The sequence below is a fragment of the Gobius niger genome, assembly GCF_951799975.1.
Source record: "Gobius niger genome assembly, chromosome: 12".
Classification (NCBI taxonomy): Eukaryota; Metazoa; Chordata; class Actinopteri; order Gobiiformes; family Gobiidae; genus Gobius; species Gobius niger.
Window position 1 is genome coordinate 29,298,148 of NC_136863.1, and position 13,227 is coordinate 29,311,374.

Here is a 13,227-nt window from a genome sequence, read left to right on the forward strand (position 1 = left end):
ACGAAACATAAAACAATGCCAAGTCCAAGCAAATGTAGTGTCTAAATCAATAGTCAGGAGCCGATGGAAACTTCTCCCATCCTAAAACCCTCTTCTCCCATCCTAATACTGACCCTCCCCCAGTGGGAGAAAAAAGAAACCTCAAGGACAACCACAGAAGGAGAGATCCACTCCCATGGACGGACAGGAAGATAGACCCAGGGCTGATGGGAGTCTCTCTGCAGACAGGGCCGAAGACCGTCTTGATGTCCAGTCCTTGTTGGATATGGATCTCAGCTATCACCAATGCTGTACTGATAGTTGGTATTGTGTCATAAAGTCAAGCGATTATAATCAACAACGGGCAAATGCCATAAATATGGTAGACACTCTTTAAAATTACAAATTTATTAATTTATACATACAAAAAATCCAACAACTTGACCAAGAATCAAATAAAGTTTATACAAAAATATTTTTTATCAAAACAAGCGTTGTACAGATTAATAACTGGTAAAAGTAACAGTCTTGAGTACATGTCGCATCAGTATATACAGTCCTTTACTCACACCGTCACTATGGAGATAACAGTCCTGCAAACACCTTTATCAGGGTGGGGGGTTGGAATTCAAATTCTATTGAGGTTAAAGGCACGCTGGAGGCCCATCAGCTACGTCCTAACTGCTGATGCTCAACAAATGTAAATCAAGAAAAAAACATAAACTTGAAAATACAGTGACCTGCAACAGTGATCACATGATGAAAAGCTTCATTCATATAGATCTCCACTGAAGTTGACCTTTTTTTTTGTATATCACACTTCTCTGATCATCAAGACAATTTTATACCACACAGAAACAATCCCAGCAAATACAAAATGCACTTTCCAAATCAATATTACATTTATTCAGGGATCAAAAAATGTTTGGACCAGCAGTAACTGAAATCAAGCATTTGCGATCACTGGTGAAGAATTGTTTTACCTTAGCCATATTGGAGTGGTTTTGTACATGAGCTGTCCACTTATGGTCAAGCCACAGCATCTCAATTTGATTGAAGTCCGGACTTCACTTGGCCACTCCAAACTTTAATTGTGTTGTACTGAGCTGTTCAGAAGTGGATTTTCTTGAATGTTTGGAATCATGGTGCTGCAGCATGACCCAAGAACTGACGGTTGGACCTTCTCTTCCAGCAGCCCCAGACCATCACACTTTTTGGCAAATGTTAGACAAACCTTTGCGTTCTCACTTGTCAGCAGTGGTTTTTCTCCTCGGAACTCTCCGTGGATGCCATTTTTGCTCAGTGTTTATCTTATAGTTGTGTCGTGAACACTGACTTTGACTGAGCCCAGTGAAGCTGCAGATCTTCAGGTGTCACTCTGGGCTCTTTGGTGAACTCCTGGATGAGTCACTGTTGCACTGTTTAGAGATTTTGTAGCCTACTTTATTTGTCTGACAGGTCTAGCAGTGGTATTTCCTTGATGCAACAAACTTGGTGGGGATCAGACTTGACTCAAAAAATCATTGTTCTTTCCCGTAATAAATGTGATTGTTAGGAAACTGCATTTTGTATTTAGCAGAAATGTCGTCTTTGCTTGATCAGAAATATTTTAAAGTTCAAGTGTGAAAAATACCAAAAAAAGCTTCTAAATCTTGGTAAAAGAGTGGAAGCCTTGGTGTCTGTAGGTGCTGCTGAAGTGGAGATGTTGTTGTGTGGAGTTTGCATGTTCTCCCTGTGTCTGGGAGAGTTTTCTTCAGCTTTCCCCCATTCACTAAAACTTACACAAATGGTCCAGTGAGGTGTTTCTTACCATGAGCCTGGTGATGCATCCTCCTTTCAGATTGTCAAAGTAACTCTAAAGGATGAGTCAAATGCGGGGGAGGTTTCCTTCTGGGACATTATAGTAGGGGAGTGGTCACAAAGTGTGTTCATGGATGTGAGATGTGGGCTGCTCAAAAGTTGTGTACAGAGTTTCTGTGGGGCATCAAAAATCATTAAATGAATTATGCCAAATGCCTTTAAAGTTATTTTTTTTTAAAGCATTACATTGGATTCAAACTGGCATTCAATCTAAATTTCTTCGAAAATCTATTTTTTTTCTTTGGAGACAGAACCCACTACAGTGGGAGGAAAAAGTGAGTGTGGATTTTCTTACATTTTTGCCTAAATTGGTCACTACATGTGGTCTGATCTTTATTAAAATCACAAGAATGATTAAACAGTGTCTGCTTAAACTAATATCACCCAAACATTTACATTTGATCATATTTTTATTCAAATTTTGCTCCCACAGTCCACTGGATATATGTCCAGTAGTGCTGTGGAGCATCCAAATGCTCTTTCGCAAACCAAAGTTGAATATTTTGGGAGGAACACACAGCGTTATGTGTGGAGGAAAGATGGAACAGCACATCAACATCAAAACCCTCTCCCCACTGTGAAGTCTGGAGCAGGACAATCATGGTGTGGGGCTGTGTTGTTGCCTCAGGGCCTGGACAATGCAATTACGCATCAATGGAAAAAAAAAGTCAGAAGTTCATCAAGATATGTTGCAGAAAAAACAGAGACATTCACAACAGCACGTGAATAAGTAAGTGAACCCCTGCATTAAATATCCTTCTTTTGCAGCAATAACTGCTTGTCTTTGCAGATTAGCCGCTCACAACGATCGGGATGAATCTTGGACCATTCCTCATTACAAAACTGCTGCAGTTCAGTGAGATTCAGGCGGTGTACTTACTTATTCACACTGCTCTTGGAATGTTTACATGTTCTGGCCAATAAAAATATGATTAAATGTAAATGTTTGTGGTATTTGTTCAAGAAGACACTGTTTAATCATTCCTGTGATTTTAATAAAGATCAGATCACATTTAGTGACCAATCCAGACAGAAATGTAAGAAATTCCACGCGGTGTAATCACTTTTTCCTCCCACTGTATACAACCATTTCTACTGCAAACAATAAAAAACACATGGTCGTAAAGTACTTCAAAAGCAATTCTGACTGAATTGTTACTCTCTTGTGCTCAAAAGTTGCCTGTTGTGTCCATATTAGTTTGAAAAGTTTACAAATCTTATGAAATGAAAGATGGCATTAAAAAGCATTACATTTGACGCCACATGTAGAAACAGCATTGATATTTTACTTGTCCTAATTTAGAATCATTTCTATGTGTGAAGAGAGGCCAAAAGAGAGAGGACTGTGTGGTCAGGATTTGGAACTGGCCTAGAGCGCCCTCTGCAGGCAGCAGTGTGAATCAGCTAGAAACTTTGAACGCAGAACTCCTCAGAGCGGGTACGGTGATGGTTTCTGGAGATCGTCGGAGTTCCAAAAAACAAATAAAACAGCGTTCTTCATGATGCCAAATGTAAGATGGCCTCAGTAATCCACTCAGACCTCCGTGAATGAAGTGAAATACTACTCCGGGTATGTTTTTTTGATGAGAAAACGAGAACCTGAACTAAAAAAAAAACAGTAGGTTTCCGTTCAGCGTGTGGCCTCCTCCGTCCTCCCGTGATGTCGCCTGTTTCTGCTCTTCTTCATTTCCTGCATGTGTTTCCACTTGCTAGCCCCGAGGCCCCGCCCGCCTTTGGCCCTCGGGGGTCTCTTCTCCAGCCACAGCGAGTCGCAGTACTCCTCCAGCGAGCCGTAGGGGGCGCCCATGAGCCGCAGGTAGTCCTTGTAGCGCTGCTTGCCGTTGGCCTCCGCCCGGTGGAGACCTTCTTCGGCGGGCTTGGCGGCGAGCTGCGCCTGCGTCACCAGCTGGAGCTTGAACCTGAGGAGGGTGTGGGTGAAGTGGGAGTGCTCTTGGGCGAGGCACGTGTACGAGCCGGCGTCCGACGGCTGGACGGAGCGGATCAGGAGGCCGCGGTCCGTGTGCAGCAGGCGCTCGTCCGGAGGGAGCTGACGGGAGGAAAGACACGAAAAGGGAGGTGAAAACACTGATAAAAGCAGCACAAAAAACAATATACTGGACAGAACTAGTGAACTAAACACATGCATGGACTGGAAACTGGGAAATGATCATCTCACAGGCTTTAAAGTACACCTGGTAGGAAGAAACATCTGTATAATGATGAAAATTGCTAAATTAAACAACAACACCTGTGATTGCTTGTATTAGCTGTGATGTTTTTATATAAGTTTATTTAGTTGGATCAGTCCTGGCTTATAACTTTGCTGGGAGCGGGATATCGCCAGCTCATCTTCATGGAGAACCAGACAAGAGGTTTGAATACATTCAATTCTATTAAGTGCTGTATTTATTGAACCAACTGCAACAAAAAGCATTGTCTAGTTTAGAGGTTTCCTAACTTTCTTTGACGCGCCCCTAGAAAACTGCCACACAAATAACCCAGGACCATCCCCAACAAAGTCCATGCCTCTTGCACTGCCTTAAAGGGACTACACAGAGTTTAAAAATGTAAAAAATATGTATTTTCCTCCCCCTACATGTTCAAGTAATGTCCTAATGTGTAGAATGAGCTCAGACCTGTTCACCACAACTGCCTCTAAAATCCTGCACTGTCACTAAAAAAGGTGTTAATTCGGGTCTGAATTGCCGTCATGCAGGAGCTTAATATAGAAGGTGCAGTTACACGTATGATCTGAGGTGGCAGTAGTGAGTATACAATGGCAAACTTGCATTAGCCTCTTTATGGCAGCAAAAACCTTTGGAATCAGGTTTATCACATGGACTTAAACCGTTAATTTTGATGACTGAATTTCCCCCAAACTTTTTTTTTCATCCTAAAATAATCTTACCCCCTCTTTGCGACCTTTGGCCCTGCTTTTAATCAGGACAATGTTTGTTGTTGTCACTGGCATGGTTATGTTTCACTGGCTTTTGTGTTGCTGAAACATATAACCTGGAATGTTATGCTGTGTGGCTTTTATAAAGTCTGGCTCTCAAAAACCATCAAAACACAATGTTTTTTTTTTTCTTTTTTCTTCCCTAAAGGCGCAAGTATACTCTAAGACGACAATGCTAGGATTGTTTGATATCATAAGGCTCATATTGTGGAAAAGTGATCCAGGGGCCAGATCTTCTTTTTAAACGCAGACTATAGCGTTTAGTAGGAGCACACTGTGAGACCTTGCAGCTCCCAGACTTAGCGCATTTACATGGGAAGTACCTGGGGTGGAGAAACACCCGTGACCAACGGAGATGTTTTGTACAACAGCCTTTTTCCTCCAACCAGACTCCACGGCCGGGAAGGGGCGAGGGAGAGTGGGGGATGAACATGTGCTTTTTGGTCACGATTACGGCTGAGCGAGTGCCAACCCGCAACACAGCGGGAACGGCTGTAGCTCTTTCTCTCGGGACACAAACACTGTTTAGCTCACGATGGGGTTAATAAAGTTTTTAGTTTTACCTGTGAGAGCCTGTATTGCTTAACCTGTTCAGGACCGCCGTCCCTGATCAGGGACTGATTCCAGTTCCATTTACTTGCATACAGTATTTAGGCAAATTATATTTCGACCAATATAGACATGTGGCGCAGATTTTTAAACAGACAATTCTGCCCAAAACATCTACTTAAGTCATGGAACACCATCACATAAATCAAAACATTAATTAAGGACAGAAAAATAAAAAAAAACATGAAAATCGAGCATTAAAATTAAGCATTTCTTATCCATATTAAATTATTTGTGGTCCAATCATAGGTTGACTGGATTTTTTTGGTCCAAAATACTCAAGTAAAATATAATTCAACAAAAATTTCAAAAAAATACTCTTTTTGGAGAATTTGGCCCATTATTTTCAATTTTCACGGTCAGAAATTACCTAAAAATATTCCACAAATGAGAAAATGTTCCTGTAAACAAACTTTTTGGCAATTCCACTTCTGTTCCCTTAATCCTAATGACTATTCTCTTCAAAATGAGCCAATTCCCAAAGAAATTCATTGATATTTGAGCTGGCAGTGCTCAGTGCATGCCAGAAGCACATGTTAGCCACATGTTAGCCACATTAGCATTTAGGCACAAACGTGTCTAAAATGTCCACAGTGTAAATGACCGTAATAATATTTCCCCGATTTTGTAAATTGCTTCTAAGGTGTTATTTTGTTGCATTATAATTCATACGCTTTTATTTTGAAGGAGCTTAGAGAAGGCTCAGCGTGCGGATGTAACTATGGTAACCAGAGGGAAGTCCTGCTGCTAACGTTATAGGCGGAGAAAGGTGCGCGTCCTGTAAAAAGATGGACAAAAGATTTATCTAAGATTTATTGCTTTATTGCTTACGGTTCCCTAGCGCCCGGTTGATGAGGGAACAAGGTTGGTATTAGTGTTTTGTCATGACATTTTATATTTTAATCGTTTTTGCGGAGTTTATATTTACAACTGTTGCGTAACGGTAACTTTTACCCACTAGAGGGTGCCAACGCTCTTCGGTTAAAGCCATGAGTAACGCAATGTATTGTAAAAAGGCAATGATAATTATTTCACGGTACAGATATAAGGTTAAAGGACCAGGTTTGAATGTTTAATGATTTTACATGGAATTTACATAATTATAGCACTCAAAATAGAGATTGTCACATGGTTAAAAAGGTTTAAGGTAAATTACATGCTGTATGAGTTACTGATTGTATTGTTTTCTGTTTGTATTGTAGCTCTTACGGTGTGTTCACATGCAAGGCAAGGCTAAATTAAAAACAATGTGAACCATCAGTTTGAGAGACCATCTTTTCGACCGCGGCAGCTACAGTAAGAGCTTGACCCAAGCTGAGAAGAGCTCCCCCAAAGCCGAGGAAGAGCTCATCCAACACTCAGCGCTGAGGTCACAGTGAGAGCCGCTCAAAGGTTTCATCTCCACGGCTCCAATCAAGGTAATCTGGGATCCGATGGTCAAAGGCATCTTCCAGTCCTCAACATGTCGAAATCTGAAGATGAAACGGATCACACCGAGGATCTTCAGGCCACAGCGGAAGAGGAGCTTCCACACTCTTCTCGTCAAAGGAGGCCCACAGAAAGGATGCAAGTGTATCAGGAGGAGGTAGCGTTTAGAAAGGAAAAACGGCTTCTTCATGTTTATGATCAATGGAAAAAAGAAGTACGTACAATGCGAGAGCAATTAAAGGGAGACATATCAAACAGTGAAATTATATCACTAATGAACATCATAGAGAAGGAAAGAGACAGTGTCATTAATTTGTACACAGAAATAAGAGATCACATTACTCCATCCAGTGATACAAGGCGATTTGTAGACACATGTGAAGCTGTCACCAGAGACATTATTAAAGTTTCACATGAAAGGCTATCAGGCATGGATGACTATGATAGTGTCCAAGTCAAAATACGTCTTCGTGAGCTTCGTGGACCAGACTACGCTAAATCCATTTACAGTTCCTCAGTCTCACACTCAAGTAAACACTCGTCAGTCAGTAAGTCAGACTCTGCGGCATCAGTCGTCATTGCAAAAAGAGTAGAAGCTGCAGCAGAGTTAGCAGCCAAGGAAGCAGAGTATGAAATTGCAATTGAAGAGGAAAAACAAAGGGAAAAGATTGATCAGTTGCAGCGTGAGTTAGAAAGGCTCAAGGCAGAAAAGGATGTAAAGTCTGCACGAGCTAGACTAATGACTTATGATCAAGAGATAAAGAGTGAGAGTAGTGTCCAAAATGTAAGCATTAGGAAAGTATCTCAGCAGCTCCCAACAGTTTCTGCTCCCATTCAATCTCCAAACAGTAATGTGAAGTCCTCCTCACCTCTGCAAGCAGACGCACTTTTCTTAGCACAAGCAGTACAGGACAGTATTGCCATGAACAGATTGCCAATGCCAGAGCCCTCCACATTCACGGGTGACCCACTACATTTCATTGAGTGGAAAGCTTCATTTACTGCACTCATTGATAACAAGAACATTTCACCCGCTGACAAACTACACTACCTGAAGAAATACATAGGAGGTGCAGCTCGAAAGACCCTCGATGGCATCTTCTACAGAAATGACAGCGATGCATACAAGGACGCATGGGAACGACTCGGTGAAAGGTATGGACATCCATTCGTCGTACAGAAAGCGTTCAGAGAAAGGCTGGCAAAATGGCCAAAGATACATACAAAGGACTCTACAGGATTTAGGGAATTTGCTGACTTCATTCAAACATGTTATGAGGCCATGCCCCACGTCGAAGGCTTAACCATTCTCAACGATTGTGAGGAGAACCAAAAACTTGTCCAAAGGTTACCAGACTGGGCAGCTGCAAGGTGGAATCGTCAAGCTACTCGGTTCATGGATGAAACTGGGAAGTTTCCAAGCTTAAGGGACTTTGTCGCATTCATGTCCTCTGAAGCAAGGATTGTGTGCAACCCGATTACATCGTTTCAAGCACTCCACTCAAGAGACTTCACCACGACCACAGGTAAAGATTCTCAAAAGGAGAAAAGACCCACCTTCAATGTTCTCCACACACAAGCTGTAACAGAGACTGAAAATACAAAACAAAAGTCAAATGTTAAACCACCATGCATACTCTGTCAAGACAATGGACACAAACTTCACAGTTGCCCGCAGTTCAAAGGCAAATCACTTGAAGAAAGAAGGAAATACATAAAAGAGAATAAACTGTGTTATGGCTGTCTCAAACCCGGACACAGTGCAAAGGACTGTCGTTACAGGCTCGTATGTGAAATGTGCAAGAAAAAGCACCCTACTTGTCTGCACGACTTCAGTTATAACAAAGACAAATCAGCTACTAACACAACTCAGAACAATACAGAACAGGCTGCAACTACCCTGTCTCTCAACGCAGAAACCAACGATCAATGTGTCAACACTGCAATGATAGTGCCAGTATGGGTTTCTTCAGAGCAACATCCAGCTACGGAAAAGCTTGTTTATGCACTCTTAGACACCCAAAGTGACACAGTGTTCATTGACCAAGATGTAACTCATCATCTCAAAGCTAAGTCCACTCCAATAAAGTTAAAGCTCACTACAATGCTTGGTAAAGATGCAGTTGTGCCAAGTGAACGTGTCTCAGGTCTCAAAGTGAGAGGCTACAACTCCTCAGAAATGATCAAACTCCCTCCTGCATACACTAAAGACTGTATACCAGTGAACCGCTCCCACATTCCTACCTGTGAAACGGCAAGGCAATGGAATCATCTCAAGGTAATAGTGAATGAGATTCCACCACAGTTTGAGTGTGAAGTTGGCTTATTAATCGGCTATAGTTGCTCAAAGGCGCTGGCTCCAAGGCAAGTAATCTTAGGAGGAGAGAATGAACCCTACGCAGTCCTTACAGCATTGGGTTGGAGTATTGTAGGCCCCACATCATCTCACAACGACTCTTTAAGCATATCTACAGTGTGTCACAGAGTCACAGTCAAAGAGCTCCCACTAGTGACTCCAGCAGATGCACTCAAGGTTCTCGAGTCTGACTTCAAGGATGATAACAAGGATAACAGGTCAGTGTCTCAAGATGACATTCTCTTTCTCAACACGTTAAAGGAAGGCATTTACAAAAATACAGAAGGACATTATGAAATGCCACTTCCATTTAAGGAGAGACCGCACCTACCGGACAATAGGCAAATGGCCACTGTGCGACTTCAAAGCCTCAAAAACAAGCTGTCAAAGGACCAAAGGTACAAAGAGCAGTATGTAAAGTTTATGAGTGAAGTCATAGAAAAGGGAGATGCTGAGGAAGTCCACAGTGAAGCAAAGGAAGGAGAAAGGTGGTATATTCCCCACCATGGGATATATCATCCCCAAAAACCAGATAAACTCAGAGTGGTCTTTGACGCCTCCGCAAAATACAAAGGTAACAGTCTCAATGATCATTTGCTGTCTGGCCCAGACTTGCTGAACAATCTCAACGGCGTTCTCATCAGATTTAGACGGCATCAGGTTGCATTGTTGTGTGACATTGAAAAAATGTTCCACCAATTTCATGTGTATGAAGCAGACAGAGACTATTTAACCTTTCTGTGGTGGAAAAATGGCAACCTGAGTACTGAGCCACAAGAGTTCCGAATGAAAGTGCACCTATTCGGCGCCACGTCCTCGCCAGGGTGTGCCAATTACGGCTTAAAGCATCTTGCTAAAGAAAACGAGACACAGTTTCCCCTCGCTTCACAGTTCATAATGAAAGATTTCTACGTGGATGACGGGGTAACGAGTACTGCAAGCATCAAGGAAACTATTCAGCTTGCACAGGAGGCTCAGACACTCTGCGCATTAAGTGGCCTCCGACTGCACAAGTTTGTAAGTAACAACAAAACAGTGTTAGAAAGCATTCCTGCATCCGAACGTGCCACACCACAGCTTGCATGTGACCTAGCCTTTAATGACTCTAAACTTGAGAGAGCGCTAGGCATTCATTGGCACATTGAATCAGACACACTCAGGTTTCGCTTTCACTCCAACGACCAACCTGCTACAAGGCGTGGCATCCTGTCTATGGTTGCATCTCTGTACGACCCGCTGGGTTTCATCTCCCCCTTCGTGCTCACAGGCAAAAGAGTGCTTCAAGAGACTTGCAAACAAGGCACAAACTGGGATGATCCCCTTCCCAGTGAATTAAGGCCAGTGTGGAATAACTGGAAAAGTGATTTGGAGAACTTACAGAAAATCACAATACCACGCTGTTATGTTCCCAAAGACTTTGGCCAAGTAGTAAAAACAGAATTGCATCATTTTTCTGACGCAAGCTCCTATGGTTACGGTCAATGTTCATATTTGAGACATGTAAACAAAGATGACAATGTGCATTGTGCTTTAGTTACAGCGAAGACCAGAGTTGCTCCTATTAAGGTAACAACAATACCAAGACTCGAACTTACAGCTGCTGTTGTCTCCATTACTGTAAGTACCATGCTAAAGGATGAGCTTGGACTGTCACAGGTAGATGAGTATTTCTGGACGGACTCTAAAGTAGTTTTAGGCTACATCAGTAACGAAGCACGTCGTTTTCACACATTTGTCTCCAACAGAGTTCAAAAGATAAGGCTTTACAGCTCACCCCAGCAGTGGAGATATGTACCTTCTGAACAAAATCCTGCGGACATAGCCTCCAGAGGTTCAAGTGCAAACGAGCTCATCACATCAGACTGGTTCAAAGGGCCACAGTTTCTATGGGACAGAGAATTACCTCCGGCTGCTGACGTTGACACAAATGTTCCTCTCGGTGATCCAGAGGTAAAAAGGGTACATGTGCTGAACACGCTCAAAACACAACACAAAGGTTTATCGGGCAAGTTAACAAAGTTTTCTTCATGGTACAAAGCCACTCAAGCCATAGCTCGGCTCATTCGCTTTGCCAAGAAAAACAAAACAACAGGTCACAGTACAGTACAAGAAAGACAAAACGCACAAAGTGTTATTCTAAAGGACATACAAGCATGTGAATATGCCAAGGAGATCAAGATGCTCAAAGACGGAAAGGCACTTCCTCACAAAGGTCAGTTGTTTCAAATGGACACATTCCTTGATAGTGATGGACTCCTTAAGGTGGGAGGAAGGCTCAAAAATGCATCATTCTCCTCCACATTAAAACACCCAGTGATAGTTCCCAAAGGTCACCATGTCACTCAGCTGATAATAGCTCATTTCCACAGTAAAGTGCAACACCAAGGAAAAGGACTGACAATCAATGAGATCAGATCAAATGGATTTTGGATCCCAGGCATCAACAAAGCCGTGGCAAACTTTGTGCACCAATGTGTAAAGTGTCGCAGACTCAGGAGAAATACAGAAGAACAGAAAATGTCTGATCTGCCAACGCAACGTTTAGATCCAACGCCACCATTCACATTTTGTGGAATGGACTGTTTCGGTCCCTTTCTTACCAAACAAGCTCGCAAAGTGCAGAAGCGCTATGGACTTCTTTTTACATGCCTTTGCTGCAGAGCAGTTCACATAGAAATGTTGGATGACATGACTACAGACGCCTTTATCAATGCACTCCGCTGCTTTATAGCCATAAGAGGAGCAGTCACTGAGATAAGGTGTGATCAAGGAAGTAACTTTGTTGGAGCTAAAAACGAACTTCAAGAAGCTTTAAAGCAAGTGGACTCCAAACGCATAGCCACATTTCTTGCTGAGAATCAGTGTGATTTCAAAATGCACACGCCTCATTCAAGTCATACAGGAGGTGTATGGGAAAGACAGATCAGGACAATTCGAAACATTCTGCGCTCAACAGCTTCCCTTTCATCAGGCAGAATAGACGACGCATCCCTACGAACATTCTTTTATGAGGCAATGGCGATCGTGAACAGCAGGCCTCTTACAGTGGACAACTTAAGTGACCCAAACAGCCCAGAGCCATTGACCCCAAATCACCTGCTTACTATGAAGTCAAAGGCAGCCCTGCCCCCTCCAGGTAAATTCATCAGAGAAGACATTTATGCACGTAAAAGATGGCGGCAGGTGCAGTATTTATCAGAACAGTTTTGGTCTCGTTGGAAAAAGGAGTATCTTTCCAGCATGGCTACAAGACAGAAGTGGCACACTCCAAGGAGAAACTTGAAAGTTGGAGATGTTGTCATGGAGAAGATGGATGATCTACCGCGCAATGAATGGAGATTAGCGCGAGTAATTGAAACAGTAGTCGATAAGGATGGACTAGTAAGAAAGGCAAAGCTTCGCTTTGGAGAAAAGAAGAGTGAAAAGGCACAATGTTCTGGAAAACCTTCTATTGTAGAACGCCCAGCGCAGAAATTGGTTCTTCTATTAGAGACTCTTTAAAGGGTTACAAGTCATTTCTTCATTAGGAAATCATTCTTAATACCATTGGTTCAGCTAGCTCTAATGATTTGGTGGGAGTGTAAATGACCGTAATAATATTTCCCCGATTTTGTAAATTGCTTCTAAGGTGTTATTTTGTTGCATTATAATTCATACGCTTTTATTTTGAAGGAGCTTAGAGAAGGCTCAGCGTGCGGATGTAACTATGGTAACCAGAGGGAAGTCCTGCTGCTAACGTTATAGGCGGAGAAAGGTGCGCGTCCTGTAAAAAGATGGACAAAAGATTTATCTAAGATTTATTGCTTTATTGCTTACGGTTCCCTAGCGCCCGGTTGATGAGGGAACAAGGTTGGTATTAGTGTTTTGTCATGACATTTTATATTTTAATCGTTTTTGCGGAGTTTATATTTACAACTGTTGCGTAACGGTAACTTTTACCCACTAGAGGGTGCCAACGCTCTTCGGTTAAAGCCATGAGTAACGCAATGTATTGTAAAAAGGCAATGATAATTCTTTCACGGTACAGATATAAGGTTAA

The 13,227-nt window shown here is 42.3% G+C and overlaps 1 protein-coding gene across 1 annotated transcript in view; it reads right to left on the minus strand.

Annotated features, from left to right (window-relative positions):
- Positions 1-3,469: 3,469 nt before the first annotated feature.
- sema3d (sema domain, immunoglobulin domain (Ig), short basic domain, secreted, (semaphorin) 3D) overlaps positions 3,470-13,227 on the minus strand; it is a gene marked incomplete at its 3' end in the record, with an annotated part of 95,795 nt that continues 86,037 nt past the window's right edge. Inside the window, exon 17 of the mRNA XM_079567812.1 lies at positions 3,470-3,886. Coding sequence (XP_079423938.1) covers positions 3,470-3,886 — 417 coding nt within the window. The remainder of the gene's footprint in view (positions 3,887-13,227) is intronic.